Source organism: Electrophorus electricus, chromosome 10, assembly GCF_041902795.1.
Source record: "Electrophorus electricus isolate QZ-2024a chromosome 10, ASM4190279v1, whole genome shotgun sequence".
Classification (NCBI taxonomy): domain Eukaryota; kingdom Metazoa; phylum Chordata; class Actinopteri; order Gymnotiformes; family Gymnotidae; genus Electrophorus; species Electrophorus electricus.
This window is the reverse complement of record NC_137506.1, coordinates 21,230,147-21,245,651: the sequence shown is the minus strand read 5'-3', so window position 1 is coordinate 21,245,651 and position 15,505 is coordinate 21,230,147. Positions and strand designations below refer to the sequence as shown.

The following is a 15,505-nucleotide window of genomic DNA, read 5'->3' as shown; positions in this document are numbered from 1 at the left end:
AGTTGGCCTCTATTAAAATTCGGATGTTTTTTTAATGGAATTATTATTATAGAATATCACAAGATGAGTTCTACGTTTATTATGATTATTGTAATTACATTTATATTGTATTAGAATTGCACCTGTGGGCCACTGAAAAAAAAAGTTTAAAAAAATGGTGTAGCAAATTAGAAAAAACATAAAGGGTCACACACTGATACTCCTTTAAGTGAGCCTGATGGAGGTGACTGACCTGCTCAATCGCAGATCTCTGACAATTCCATAAAGGCCTTGTCTCGACATGCTCTGGGACAAGTTTGCAACCCACTTTTGGAATGCCCTCCCAATGATTAAGCACGGCTAAAGCAAGGTGCTCCTCTGTTGGCTTTTTGAGCCCTGTCAAAATATGATAATAATTAATCAATAGCAAACCTGTGTCAGATGGCATCTATCTATCATCATGAATATTTATGTTGTGTTAAGACCACTTTGTGCATAGTCCCTATTTATGCTGTGTACTGTACGCTTGGAACATGTCCCCACCACTTTTTAAAGGTGTTCCTAATGTTTTAAAAATGCTTCTAATGTTCCTAATGACAGAATCAGAAAATATTTGTGCTCATATTTTGACACAACGCTGAGATAGTAAATGTAGCAAACTGAAATTTTGTGAAATTAAACGATGTATTTTTATTAAAATAAATAATAAATAACTGCACTACAAATATATCTTAAACCATAATGCTGACACTTCTTGTATAGGCTTGACAAACACAGCCATAAAACCTTTATGAGCTTATGCAACTCCTGGTCCGCATTCATGTCCCTAGCACTCTTCAAAGCAAAGATATGCCCACGGATTTGTGTAAACTTGCCTAAACTTGCAACATTACTTTAAATAACTTTTAGACAAGAACCTTTTTGATTAAGAATGGTTGGGGAAAGGGAACTTGCCACTGATTGCTGGAGGAAATAAAGTTTCTAAATCTCTACCTCAGTGATCTGTTATTATTGTTGTCTAACAGCATTACTGTCTAGAAATTCAGAGGAACAATTCTGGATATTTTGGATATCTGGATATTTACATATGTAATGCTGAAAACCCATCTATTTGCATAATATTTAAAGGACAACTGACACTGCTTCCTTATTGACTGACTAATTTAGTACTTATTGTAGGGCACTGTTTATGTTGTTCAAGAAACTCTAGCACTTATTGTTTATAGCACTTATCATTGTTTAATATAGACCTTATGTATTTTTCACTTCTAGGTATCAGCATTCATCCCTGTATTCTACAGTATTCTAGTTCATTGGTATGTTTAATTCTAACCTACTGTACTGTACTTGGATATATTCTATGAGTAAATGACAAAGCACTTTTGTAAGTCGCTCTGGATAAGAGCGTCTGCTAAATGCAGTAAATGTAAATGTAAATGTAATGCTAATGCTTTAAAAGCACATTCTGTCATTTTTATTCAATTTAAATCACTCTTATTTTGTTTATTCTTCATGGCATATGAAGAACAGAATCAGAAAGCTTTAAATGAAGGAATTATTGACTTCAAGTGGCATTTATGACATAAAACAGGAATAAGTAAAATTAATCTAGTAATCTTTAAAAAATAGAGCAACATACCATTTTCATCCTCAATTTCAGTGGGTCCTGTGTAAACTCTATTTGCCACCTTTACTCTTCCTCCTGGGCCATACTGGGGTGGATCTAATTTGCCATCCTTGCAAAGTTTTGCTAGGATTTGTTTTGGCTTCATTGGGTCCCTCCATACGTTGTAGCCATAGCTAACAAAACAATGAATAAAATGGTAAAAAGAAACATACAAAAATTAGTCCATCTTAAATGATAGTATAACTGCTTAAAACGTTTCAGTTAGATTATAATGCAGCCTTTTATAGTGCAGGACAATTTTGTATAAGAATAGAAGAGAACACCTACATTGAATAGGTTGATGGGATACCACATGTAGGCCTGTGCTTGCTGTAGAAGCGGTTCTCCAGGTCAATTTTGGTTTCCCCTATCAGTTCATCAATGCCAACCAAATCCCAGTCATAAATGGATACGGTAAGGGTGGAGTCCACTGGGAATGTTGCTTCGATGTCAATTGATCTAGGATTGAAGATAAGCAATTTGGTGTCTAGCATATTTTCAGAAGTCTGGCATGCTGTGTTGAAGTCTGGCTAGATCCTCTTATTAATCCTCTAATTATCATTTTACAGCAATTTATAGATTACTGCTTATTTTTCTTATATCCCTAATTCCATCCTCCAATGTTAGCACAAACTCACTTTCCAAACACAGGGTTAAGTTGTTTGGAGACGTAGTTTTCTTTGTCTTTGATCTCTGTTTTTCCCAGTTTAATGGCAATGTATGGATCTGCTTTCCCATTTATATCTGAAGGGTGCAGGTCCGTAGCCTATGATAAATTCAGTTCAGTTAGAATTTCACATTCACATTGAAAACTCAAGGATTTTTGTGAATCTTAACAGATTCACAGTCTGTACTAAATGCTTATATATAAATAAACAAATAAATAAATATATATGTACCCTTATGATATAGATCCGAACTAAAACATTGATTGGCTCATTTGGTGGAATATTCTGGAACATGCCCATGGTGGAATCATGATTGAGGTCTCTTCCCATCTCATCTAACAAAGGCAGTTTGTACACACATAGAGAGCCCTGCAATAAACAGCATATGACAATTAGCTTGATCTAGCAGGTATATAACAACTAAGTGTATTGTTTTAGTTATTTAACTGGACCTACTTTGAATTTACCAACAATTCTGTCCTCATCAGCTTCATTTTGCTCTTCTTGGTCACCAGCCTTTCCTCGATAAAGGTTAAAACTATGGAGCCAATCTTCAAAGTTATCAAAGTCATTCTCTAGCTCTTTGTTGTACACCTGTTCAAATGAAAAAAGAACCCCATTGTTTCAAACACCTTCTGAACTATTAAGTAAAGACAGAGTATCTGTCTAATAAGAAAGAAAGAAAGAAAGAAAGAAAGAAAGAAAGAAAGAAACAAATCAGCAGTGTATAAAAAAGATACACTTTGATCCAAAATTACTTTGCTAGTTTAAAAAGCATTTCAAAAAGATTACCTTCAGCTCATCCATTTTTTGTTTTTTCTTCTCAGGCTCGCTGTCCGTTCGTGGAGCTTTGTTCTTGTCCTTGGCTTTTCCCTTCTTCTTCTTGTTACCTTTCATATAGTAATTACTTATTAAAGTTTATAAATGGTGCACATAATACTTTAAATAAATGGATTCTTCATTAAAGTTGCCAGGTAATACAGGCTTATCATCTGTTTTTCTGACTAGATTCTTACTCTGCATTTGAATCAAATTTTTATTGGCTGACACAAGATGGATCAGCATGTACAATTCTGTCATATTGACTAGAATTCACTTCAACAGCTTTATACAAACTAGACAATTATTATAAAAAATAAAGGCTGTAAATGATAGTAGTTATCAGTTACTAGTTAGCAGATGTGGTTTGGGATAGATGATGTACTGAAACAAAATTTTCTTGTTACATGTTGGTATACATGTATTATTTCTGAAGATAAAACACATTACACTGCATTTCATGAGTGCATGATGAATATTGCTATCATTACCATCTGAGTCCAAGTCTATTTGTTCCTCGTCTGCTTTTTGCCCCTCTTGCTTTTTTAAACTCTACATAGAGAGAAACATATTCCTTCTTTTGCACTAATACTATAAAATAATTTTGCTTAACAGATCAATTGTCTTTGCCAACACCAGAAGTTCCACATTTCTTGGAAGAGAATGCACCAAGGCTCTTACCTCCTTGAGTGTTTCAATGGAAGCAAAGTACTTGGACCACCAGTCCAGCATGGTCTGATCCAGAGTTTCTTCTTCAGCATCCTCATCATTGTTTTGCTTCTTCTTCCCTTTTTCATTGTCATCATCCTGATTACGAAAAATGAGCATACTGACAATCGCATGAATAATGACACTGACAATCCAGTGCCCTATCTTACATAGTATGCATACACAATTACAGAGTATATCACATACTATAAAGCTGCCTTGCAATTTAATTATTACCAGCTAAAAATGTGCCATCATAGAGTGTGAAAGAAGGCCTAACCTGTACAGAGTCATGTACTCACCATATCAACCTTAACAACAGCATCAGATGCCTGTTGGGGCAACCAGAAACAAGAACAATTATAATTTAATCAATTTTCTTAGAATGCATGTTTTATTGCAAGAATTTTTTTTTAAAAGTCAAAAAGATGAGTCAAAGCAGTATCCAGCCTACCGAGTCAAGTTTGACCACTGTCTCCATCTTCTTCACAACAGGGTCCCCTGTGTGGATCACAATTTCTTCTGTAGATGAAATATTCAAAAACACAATGTAAGACCCCTTTCTATGAGTACAAAGTGTGCATATGATTAAACATAAACACACAAGCATTCATATTTATAAACACAGATAAACATAAACATTCATATTTATTTGTATATCTCTTTTTTGTGTACCTATAAAGCAGCTGTCTGAAATCATATATACAGAGAATCTGGTTCAATGCCCCTAAAGAGCAATTCATTGTGACAGTGGCAATGAAAAAGAGAGGAAGAGACTTTGAGAGGACCAAGGCACAGTATATGCCTCTGCACAGTAAACAACTACATTGTAGCAGGGGAGCTGTAGTGATGAGCCCATCAGTAAAGTCTCTATGCCACCCAGGAACAGTTTTTGATGAAACATGCAGATATGTATATATGAAACCATATTTTATGATACTCAAAGAGTCTTACATTTCTTACCATCAAGGTGGAAAGAATTTTTGTCATCATTTCTTTTTTACTGACAATGAGGTCAGTTTTTGGGCTCTAGGACTCATGAAAGGCACATGACCCACTAGAAAGTTGGTCTAAAGCTACGAGATACACTTGTTTTGGAGATTATTTTTTCAATATTATTTCAATAATACATTGACTTTGGCTTCAGAGTACACACCCATAGCAGACCAGTTGTTGACAGTCTTGTCTGGAGGTCTGTAAATAAACTTGCGCAATGATGTGACTGCGTGGGAGCCAACCATAGCAAAGCGACCAAAAGCTCTGCAGTCCACCACTCGAATGTTAAGAGGAGGATGGAAAAACTCATTCTCTGGTAGGTCCTAGTGAAAAATAGAGAACAGTGTTACAATTATTGTCAGTAGTGAACATCATTGGCCTTTATTGATATTTACTTGTCAGTTGAAACCCACCACTTCAAACCACTTGACAAGAGTGGCAAAGTTTGGATTTTTCCTGAAGTTCTGAATGACAGATGACTGTATCCCCTTCCCAGCACATTCGATGTCCACACGTGGTCTATCAACTTGGGAGAGGTTTACTCGCTTCAGGTCTCTTAGGCCCCAGAACAAAACCTGCAGGAGTTTGTTCAGTCGGTTGTTCAGTTTTGTGATGTTCTCAGGACACTAATGTTTTTAAGTAATCACTTATACACACTTGCATGTAGAATGGAGTCCCTTACCTCAATGCGATATCTGCTAAGTACTGGTCTAATACCAATCGGAACTGGGAGGATTGGACCACGGTCCATATCTGTAGGTCCATCTATGGGAGGCAGGTCGGCCTTACCACCTGGACCAATCTGAAAGATTTATTGTAAATCCCTTTTTTTTCTTCAATTTCTTAGACTTGATTAATACATTTCAGTTATCCTTGCTGTGGTCCTATTACCTGCAGCAGTTCAAAAGCAGCTAGCAGTTCACCAGCAGTGCAGTTCCCACGGAAGATCTGGTAGTACTCCAGCTGAGGAGGGAAGCGTGGTGGCCCATAATGCTCATCAAACATTTTAGTTACTGGCTTTGCAAATGTTCTGCCCATAAAGTCAGCTTTGCCCTACAACACATGAAAAATGCACTGTTGGCCCCAGAAAAAAAGTCAAGAAATCATATTTATATAGAATAGAATATTTAAAAGGTTTATTGCATACCACTGCATCCTGGTCATAGAGCTCAATGACAATAATGGGAGGGTCATCCCTCAGTTCACTGGCCTCACCATATAGCTCGACATTGTCAAAGACTAGAAGCTGATCCCATGTTGGGCAGAGGGTTTCGCTTATAATCTGAAAAGAGGGGGTCATGTGATTTAGTTTGATTAGTTGAATGCTTAATTCTCAGTCTTTTGGCTGAAGGTGTTAAAAAAGCTTTTCATTATGGTGAGGAGAAGCTTACCTCTGTCACCTGGCTGTGACAAGAGAAGAAGATTCTGGCAAAAGGGTCTGACAGGCCTGAGAAATCAGCTGCAAACAGACTTCTTGCCTGGTAAATGTGCACTCTCAGCTGGAAGACCTGCTTCACTGGTGTGAACAATTGTAGGAATAATTACAACACAGATGCAGTTATATCCCATTTCAAATAAATTTTTTTTGCTAGTCAAATAATGTCTGATTTCTTACTCATGTAGGTGAGGCTGATTGGTGGCGCGCCAGGCCCCTTGCCACTCTTCTTCTCCTCAAATCCATTTGGTAGCCCACTCAAGAAGTCCTTGCGCTGCTTGTTCAAGCCCAGCCAGAGATACACTTCTGTCTTCCCTTGCACTGTCCAGCCTGCTGGCCCAAAACTCTTTTTGCCAGGAAGCTAAAGGCAATGAAGAAGTTGGTACTTATAATTTAATTCACAGAGAAGCAACATATTATTTAGAAAGGAATTTAGAAAACATTTTCCAATTTTCCTTTCAAAATCAAAGTCCAGTGTATGAAACATCGTTACTTTACCGCACTGCATCCCACCTTGAAAAAAATTGTCTTGACTTTTGCACAGTCTTTTCCACACTCTTCAGGTGTATCAGAGAAAAGGATGTCTTGGGATGGCACTTTTGCATATGCAATGCGTTTTCCATTGCTGATCATCCATATGAAAATATGTGGAATGCTGTGCTGAGGCTGTGATGAACAAATGTAATATTTATTGTTAAATTTAAATAGTTCTACTTTTTGGCTTTGGGACCACATATATAGGCACAAAAATATTACCTCATCAGCCAAGAATCTCAGCTTCTGGAGGAAGTCATGTGCCTCTTTCACTTTATCCTTTACTGTTTTTTTTTTCACTTGAGTTCGCATTGATTTCGCTTGTTGGCTCATGTTTTCCTAAGGATGTGATCCAAAGTCTTGGTGAAAATTACCATCAAAGACAACCACACTATGAACTTTTGGTCATTTCTAGAGGTCTTAATTTTTGTGGAAATTTAGAAAACCATACCATCTCCCACATTAAGAGTTTCAGCCTTTCTCGATCCAGCTTAGTTACCCCTGCCAGGTTTTGGTCCTTGTTTGCCAGATTTAGAAAATTACTTGAACAGAAAAGACAATGATGCAATTAAATGAAATGAACGTAGAATGAGGAGAAAGTAATTTGCTTTTAAAAACCAAAAAGGAGTTTAAACCTGCAACCACTGCTTAGTTCCTCTAGAACTCCGCGGAGGCGACGCTCCGGAAAAGCTTTCTCAGTTTTTATGATCTCCTGAACGTCGTTCAGCCCGTCTTCCTGTTAAGTAAATGGAAAGCAACAAAATCATAAATAACAACATTATATTGAACTACTTACAATGTATAAGTAGTGTAACTTACCATTTTTTCTGCAATATTTTCTATTATGTTAACATTGTATAGTCTTCTTCTCTGGTCTTGCCAGCAGCTCTTGAGATAGATGCAGGGCTTATTTTCAAAATATGGGAGGTGGAAGTAATTCCTGCAGAATGAGTAGAAATTAACATGACAGAAACAACAGATGTTGCTAATCGTGTTGTAATAGTGACTGCAGTATGCTCAAATAATTTTTTTTTAACTTTCACACACCTGTCAGTGATGAATGGTTTCATTACTGGGGTAGAAGACACTGACATTAGATCTTCACTATAATCCAGTTCATCATCACTGCCGGCTTGGATGAGCTCAGAATCTTCTGAATTGCCTCCTTTCTTCCGTGTTTGTTGTGATTTGATTGGGGCTTCATCCTCACTTCCATAATTTCCTATTATGGAGTTGACACTTTACATAAGAGGTTCTTTTCCTAGTCGTATTAACCTTTAATTGAACTAAGTGAATCATTACAGCACAAACAGCAAAAACAGACTGAACCAACTAAACGATATATTACAAAATCTGTGCAACAGAAAATACATTACACCAACAAAAATATTCAAGAAACAAGCCTTTTCCTCTGACTTAATATTTTTTAAAAAATGTTGTTACCTATTGTGACTTCAAAGTTTATGGGCTTGTCACCAATCTTTCTGTCAATCATGGTTGCTTCAAGAAATGCTCCAAATAGAAAAAACTCCTCTATCTTCCCAGTGGCATTCTACATTGAGGTACACAGAGATAAGATCGATGCTTGTTTATTTTCTTTTCATATTTTTTGCTTCCCTTAAGTTAGAATAACTGATTTATATATATATATATATACACACACATCAGATGCCACACAGGTATAAAAGAATGTATCCATATCTTAGCTCAGTTAGAATCATGCATGCATTTTATAATCTTTTCAACTGACTTTATCATTGTAAAATACACTGTAACTTTGTTTCAAAATCCATTTGTTTGGAAAATACAGAATAGCAAGTTATTTATGGCTAATGGCTTCAGGAGAATAAAGGACAACAGGTATTCCAGCTGTGGCCTCCAGCTGTCCACACGACCATTCCACCCGATACACAGTTACAGCTTCCCATTTTGAAAACCGAAGCTGCTGAACACCATTTCCCCTCTTCTTTTCACTAAAACCATACATAATGACGATATTCATATGCCCGTCATATATATCTTATATGCTTATATGAATTTATAATTATTTCTGATTATGTGTTATGTTTGACAGATTTACACATAAGAGTTAAATACTTCTATAACTCTTCTGAATGCTTCTATAGCTCTGTTTTGTGCCATGGTATGATGTGTATGATGTGTCCATGGAAGAACCGTCCATGGTCAAGAGGTGATAACGTTATCTGAGCTGAGGTCTCCGAGTCCTTGTCCACCGATTCCCAATCAACCATTCCCCTCTCATCTTCTCTCTTTATCAGCTTAATCCTTTTAGGGATTGAGAGAAGACTGCTTCATTTTATAATTTTGTTATAGCCTGGCATGTTGTCCTGTTACCTCACCATGACTAGTAAAGGGCAAGATCCAGTGAATTTAAGGAAAGATTCCTGAAAACCTCCTAAGTACAAAACCAGAATTTTGATTAAGGGAGGGACAGAAGAGCACAAGGGGACTGTGTAGAATTAAAAGTGGTAATATATATGGCTGTGAAAAAGCATGTGCATGAGCAAAAGAGAACTCACTATTTTTATTCTACAGGTTTTCCCACTGATAGAGTATGGACTGTAGATGAATGTAAAAAAGCTTTGGGTATGCCATCAATTATGACCCTTTTGAAGAATGCTTACATCTTATTAAAATGCATCAGAAATCCAAATCCTCATAATAGGAGGAGCAAAATATTGGATTAATTTGACCAAAACATCATCTTCAGATGTTCAGATACATTTTTATGATAAACTTGCATAGTGCTGTGCTACCAGAACCCCCTACCAACTAAGTCAGTTATTGTATCGTACAGTTTATTCTGTATCTAAGATTATAAGATACATATCTCCATACTACACTCTAAAGCCCCGACACTTAAACACCTTAAACCTTAATATTCCTTTGCACTTTATAACCAATACTGAACATTTCAGAGTTCATTTCATATGTACATTTTGACCACTGTGCTTAATATGAAAGCAGTAACATTATGCTACTAGTACATGTTATTGTACATGTGTGTTTACAGGATGTTGCATTTTTGTGTTAGACTTACATCACACCTTATATATTTAGTACATAAGTCTGGTGCACTTCTATTTTGTGTTATATAATGACAATACTTACAACTTGTGTTATATAATGACAATACTTAATTACACAATGCACTCATCAAATCTTGTCCCAAATGTAATATCCAATCCAACGCATTTACATGTAAACATATATGTACAATCAGAAGGTGTAAACTTTGCAATGCAACTGCACTGCACAGAATACATTTCTCACCTGATTTCTCACCTTATTTTTCACATATAGAGAATATTAAGCACACAGTACTAGACTTCAAGTTTTGCCAGGTACAGAATTCAAAACTTATCTTAAAATCTTAAATAATGTGTATTTAAATCCAGTAGGTTAGGACTGGTAAATTTGTTTTTAATGTAGCTAAAAATAGTATAATTCTAGTAATATAATTATAAATAGTTTAATTATAGTATTATTATTAAACCTTAATTATCCTATTAATGTTGTAAGATTCCAATCCAATGATCTTATTATACCTAATTACACCTAAAGGCAATGCCTGTTTAAATTTTAAAATTTAGGCATAATACAGGACTACGCATAATGTTGCCTCTACCCAGCTGCATATGCCATAATTTCAAACAAAACTGTGTGAACAAAGTGCACTATGATATGATGTTCTTAAAAGAACCCACAATATTAACAATTGCTATTGTCCAGCAAAACTATCCTCTGTCTATGGAATACTTACATCAGCAATGTTGGGCACCCCCTCCACCTTCACCTCAGAGTTTATCACAACTTCTTCACTGGACATTTCTATCATCTCCACAGCCAGACTAATCAACAGGCGGGCACGGAATGAGACCCCCTCTCCCACGCCATCGTTCAGATCCTGATACTCGTCCATCAGGGTGTAGTTCCGTAGCGACCCATACATGTTCACCCAGGCCGGGCCGAGAGTTGGGAAAAAGCCTGATAATAAGTGCAGGACAATACCCATCAACATCCTTTAACTTGATTTTGTTTTTGTCAGATTTTTTCTTTAATGTCTTTAGTGTATCTAGAGTGTTTTATGTATCTTTTACAGCATAGTGCAGAAGCCTGCATTGTTTTTTACACAAAAATTGTTCTGATGAACAGAAACTGTATCACTCACCCCTGTCTCCATCATTAGAGATCTTTTGCAGGTCTATGAAATGTGTTCCAAGTGCCACATCATTTACTTTATCTGAGTCACGAAGCTGGACCTTCATACGCCTGCACAGTGGTGGAAACTGTTCAGTGAAAATTATCTGCTCATTCCAGATTGGTTCATAAGTGCTCTTCTGCACTGAGGTTTTGCCCTATATCACAGGAAAAAGAACACATTGAAATATTATTTGCATACTACATTGGGATGTAAGCTAATGAATATTATCTGCAGCTACCATGCAAAAGCTCACCTTTTGACCAGCAAATAGCACCTGTATATATGGATCCACAAGGTCTTTATTTTCTCCAATGAAAGCCTTCTTCACATTGGCCATAATACTGGTGTTCATCTTAGGTAATCCTTCTGCTCTGTAGATTTTCAAATAGTATCGTGCCCACAGTCGTTCATCAGGGATACCCTCTGGTAGCATAAGATTTCTAAAATATTCAACAAGTTCAACATTAAAAACAAACAATCATTAAAAACAAACAAACAAAGAAATTTCACTTAAATATATTGAACCAGTTTAGGTATTTCAATATGAAATAATTGTACATTTTCTTTTTTTTCTTCAAACAAAATGTTTTTTTCTTTTTCACCCCTCAATGTCTTCATCCTCTTTGGATTCGACGTCTTTAAGTTGAGCTTTGATAGTGTCGCCCTTTCCCACTATTGCAATGTCACACTTGAGGTAGCCTTTATTCCCTCCAGTGATGTCATCAGGATCGCAGAGGGTAGCCCACTTGTGGTAAAACTGATGGTCTATAAAGGAGGAAACATTTTAGTCATGGCGATGTCCAGAAGAATACAGTTTCCTTGTATTGTGTACAGGATGTTCTGCCACTCTCGTTACTACAGTCATGTATCAAATGTAAGAAGAGTCAAACTGCTTGTTACCAGGTTGAGCATAAAGTGTTCCTACATCCATCTTGAAAATTCCAACCAATGTGCCACTTCGCAGGATATTTTTGGAGTGGACTACCTATGGAGTTGTTATGGTGAAGAGTGGTCATAATTTTATAGCAGTTGCAGGGTGGTAAAACAGCATCTTATATGGTTTAAAAAAAGAACTTACCGATAGCTTCAGAATCTTGTCAAACATGACGTCAATAGGGAGATTGAACTCAAAGACAAAGTACTAAAATAGAAGTGAGGGGTATGACATTTAAATAAAATTACTGCATTGTAGATTCTTAAAAATGTTTAGTGAGTACTGAAATGGAATTACTGAAATAATTTGGCATAACATTTGGTAATCTAATGAAGGTCTTAGGCACATTTGTGTTCATATATACTACTAGTACAAGATATTCTTAGAATTCCAAATGGACAATAATTACCTCATTGTAGTAAGGACAGTTGGTTGATTCCTTCATTGATGTATACTTCTTCTCATCACCAATTTCCACACAGACCACTGGATCTATGTTACACCCTGCCAGCTGTCGGGCCTCTATAACAGTAACACTAATCTAAAAGATATAAGGTGAGAAAATGGGAGTAATCTATTTACATACATTATTTTCAGCAGACTTGAAACCACTAGCGTTTAAATTTCAGTTCAGCTTGTTCAGATGAACTGATGTGAAATCCAATACACTTTCAAAGTCATCAGTAAATTTATTTTAATGCTTTGTATAATTCTCATTGTGAATTGGGTTCCCTGTAATTTATGACCCTGACCATAATTTCTGGCCCCAAAGTTCAAAATATTGATTGATAATATATGTGTTGTACAACATACTTGGAAATCCAATGGCCTTCCAGAACTAGGTTCAATCTTGATATCAGGCTTTGATCTAGAATATTTGGAATAAAATGTGTTTATTTGTGAAATGTTTCTCTTGATGTGATATTTAATTAATTATATGGATATAAGGAAAAACATGCTCACCTTTTGTTAGAGACATTGGTAGTTACAGCAGTAACAGAGGCCAGTGAGATTGTGTCAGGATCTTGTTTTTTGCTAAACCTTCTGTCCAAGTCTTCTGTTTCCAGGATGGCTGGCTCATCTTAGAATACCAACAGTGTGGTGTGTTATTGCGCACATTCCTTCTTTATTTGTAGTGCTTTAGATTACTTTTGACCATACATAGAGATAACACTAAATGGGTTGACTATCAAACATGAATGTAACTGAGCTCTATCATGATAAGATGCAAAATGTTCCATGTCCTCAATTCTGAATTAAACCTTACAACTCTCACCTTTTCCATCAGTGGAACGAGACTTTCCACGCTTCATGGTTGTTAATGAAAATTTTTCCTCTGAGCATCAGAGAGGGAAAATGCAACAAAAGAAAATATCATATCATTTGTCAGAAGCTGCTCTGTACATTATAAGATTAGTATCTAGTATTAGTACCTTTATAATCCTAACAGTACAATGAACCTACAGACAAATGAGCTAAAATTAACCATAGACAGGAAGCCTGTGTTCCCATAAACACTGGTTCTTGTTCAATATATTAAACAATTTTTATTTACCTAAAAATAAAAGTAAGTTGACTATTTAACTTAGCTACATTTAAGAGAATGTATAATTCTTTTAAATCAAAAACTCCTTTTAAACTTTTAAATGTTCAGTGAATGTTTAGAACTGGCTATAGTGAGTCATTTCATGTGTTTTATACACATCTACTTTTCCACTCAACCATCTCAGGTGATGGGGCACAGAAAACCTAGTATCTTGTGATAATTTGGCCTCAAAGGAGATTTTAATAATTCAAGTGGATGACCTTAATCCATCAGCAAGGAATGGATACATTTCAAAAGCTTTGCAGAAAATAAAACGCTCAAAATAATGAACTCTACATGAATTAACTCATAATATGTATTAATTAGCATAGTGAGTACAACAGGACAGTAAAAAAAATATCAAGTAAAGCAAAAACCTGTACACTTCTTTGGAAGTTTTAGATGGAAAAAAATTATTTAGTGAGTTAAGGTAGATTTAGCAATTGTAAGATATAGTGGAAACTACGTGCACATATAGAGATTATATATATATATATATATATATATATATATATATATATATATATATATATATATATATATATATATATATATATATGACAGAGCATGTAAAATAACTTTAAAGTAAGTATCCCCTTAGTTATTAGCTATTACTTACCTACATAAACCAAGCTGATATTATGTTTTTCTCAGAAGTGGAGTACAGAGGAACTGGCTAACATTCCTAATTTGTAAACAAAAAGTGTTATGTGAATGTTGAACATGTAACATTGTCTTAATTCATCACATAACTGAGCTAGGAAACTAAATATCCTATATGTGAACATTTGGATATAAATTACTGTTAAAAGACTGCTTTAACATTTGTCCAACCCATCTTATTTATGATTATGTTGATAATGAGAGAATTATAATTATAATTCTATCATTTATAATTATACAGTGCTTAGCTTCAGAAATACATTTTTATTATTTTTTTTGCCCAACAGTGTTGTACTGACAAGCATATTACCTCTCTATTACCTCTCTGTAGCTCTGGGAAGTAATGTCATATTTAAATCTCCAATGTGCCTGATAAAGCTCGTTTTAAGAATGTGAAGCTCACAGAGGTTTCAGGCATATTATTTTATGTTATACTAAACATGTTGCAAATAACAGTAGACCTTAATAGTAAAAATGATTAATAATAATTTTTAGAACTACTTGCAGTTGCATTTGCACTATATTCCACCCATATATAAACCTCTGCACAACTATAGTCACTAAAACCTGGTGTATACTGGTTTGTGATTAGTAATTATACAGTTTTGAAAAAGACATTTTTTAAGAATTTTGAGGCCTTTAACCATCAATCCATTAGATTGTGTTTCAGCTCACTAAGGAACTGCTGTGCTTTTGAAGATCTCATTAAGGTGCGATGAGAGTTTATTAACCTTGGGAAATAACAATTTTAATAAGCTGTAACTTAGGATAGCAAATCTATCCTTCACGGAAAAGATACACACATTTCATGGAAGTATAACTTGATTTCTAATAATACATTGTCTAAGGATTTTGGCTGTGCTTTGGTAGCACATTGTGGCACAAACTACAGAGCCTTTCCTAAAAACAGTCCAGTACAGTAGTGAACAAAGTGTACATACCATAAAATTGGCCAGATATTCTGTTCTTCAGCACATGTGCAAATTGAAGAAACTCCAATGCTTCCAATGCTTAGACTCACAAACAAGTTGTCCTACATAGTGAAAATTGCCATTCCCTTGACAGAAAGGCCACAAAAATGAAGTACCTCAAAAAGAGTTTGGTTTGGATGAAGGTGGGTAAGGGTGATGTGACACACCAATGAATAGTGTATGAGAACTGAACCTGAGACACTGGTAACCAGAATTAGATCCTTCTGAGACCAATCTCATTGGGCTACCAATGAGCAAATATCCTACCAAACATGAAACAGAGTAACTTTCAGTACGTACTTTTCTTGTCTGCAGAAAGCTG

General features: G+C 35.6%; 1 protein-coding gene across 1 annotated transcript in view; it reads right to left on the bottom strand.

Annotated features, from left to right (window-relative positions):
- The window catches only part of otofb (otoferlin b), a 35,186-nt gene extending 19,923 nt beyond the window's left edge, over window positions 1–15,263 (bottom strand). Inside the window, exons 1-37 of the mRNA XM_081722157.1 lie at window positions 15,154–15,263; window positions 14,169–14,234; window positions 13,241–13,300; window positions 12,928–13,045; window positions 12,778–12,832; window positions 12,374–12,505; window positions 12,109–12,171; window positions 11,931–12,015; window positions 11,633–11,795; window positions 11,284–11,470; window positions 10,998–11,184; window positions 10,590–10,813; window positions 8,249–8,357; window positions 7,853–8,027; window positions 7,625–7,745; window positions 7,441–7,541; window positions 7,257–7,347; window positions 7,028–7,144; window positions 6,785–6,937; window positions 6,452–6,632; window positions 6,228–6,352; window positions 5,984–6,118; window positions 5,728–5,889; window positions 5,519–5,638; window positions 5,250–5,411; window positions 4,997–5,159; window positions 4,295–4,362; window positions 4,143–4,172; window positions 3,814–3,939; window positions 3,624–3,684; window positions 3,106–3,203; window positions 2,770–2,907; window positions 2,545–2,682; window positions 2,284–2,411; window positions 1,934–2,104; window positions 1,619–1,779; window positions 233–375 (exon numbers count right to left, since the gene is read on the bottom strand). Of these exons, the coding sequence (XP_081578283.1) occupies window positions 233–375; window positions 1,619–1,779; window positions 1,934–2,104; window positions 2,284–2,411; window positions 2,545–2,682; window positions 2,770–2,907; window positions 3,106–3,203; window positions 3,624–3,684; window positions 3,814–3,939; window positions 4,143–4,172; window positions 4,295–4,362; window positions 4,997–5,159; window positions 5,250–5,411; window positions 5,519–5,638; window positions 5,728–5,889; window positions 5,984–6,118; window positions 6,228–6,352; window positions 6,452–6,632; window positions 6,785–6,937; window positions 7,028–7,144; window positions 7,257–7,347; window positions 7,441–7,541; window positions 7,625–7,745; window positions 7,853–8,027; window positions 8,249–8,357; window positions 10,590–10,813; window positions 10,998–11,184; window positions 11,284–11,470; window positions 11,633–11,795; window positions 11,931–12,015; window positions 12,109–12,171; window positions 12,374–12,505; window positions 12,778–12,832; window positions 12,928–13,045; window positions 13,241–13,277 (4,428 nt within the window). The 5' untranslated portion in view covers window positions 13,278–13,300; window positions 14,169–14,234; window positions 15,154–15,263. The remainder of the gene's footprint in view (window positions 1–232; window positions 376–1,618; window positions 1,780–1,933; window positions 2,105–2,283; window positions 2,412–2,544; window positions 2,683–2,769; window positions 2,908–3,105; window positions 3,204–3,623; window positions 3,685–3,813; window positions 3,940–4,142; window positions 4,173–4,294; window positions 4,363–4,996; window positions 5,160–5,249; window positions 5,412–5,518; window positions 5,639–5,727; window positions 5,890–5,983; window positions 6,119–6,227; window positions 6,353–6,451; window positions 6,633–6,784; window positions 6,938–7,027; window positions 7,145–7,256; window positions 7,348–7,440; window positions 7,542–7,624; window positions 7,746–7,852; window positions 8,028–8,248; window positions 8,358–10,589; window positions 10,814–10,997; window positions 11,185–11,283; window positions 11,471–11,632; window positions 11,796–11,930; window positions 12,016–12,108; window positions 12,172–12,373; window positions 12,506–12,777; window positions 12,833–12,927; window positions 13,046–13,240; window positions 13,301–14,168; window positions 14,235–15,153) is intronic.
- Between the last annotated feature and the right edge of the window lie 242 nt (window positions 15,264–15,505).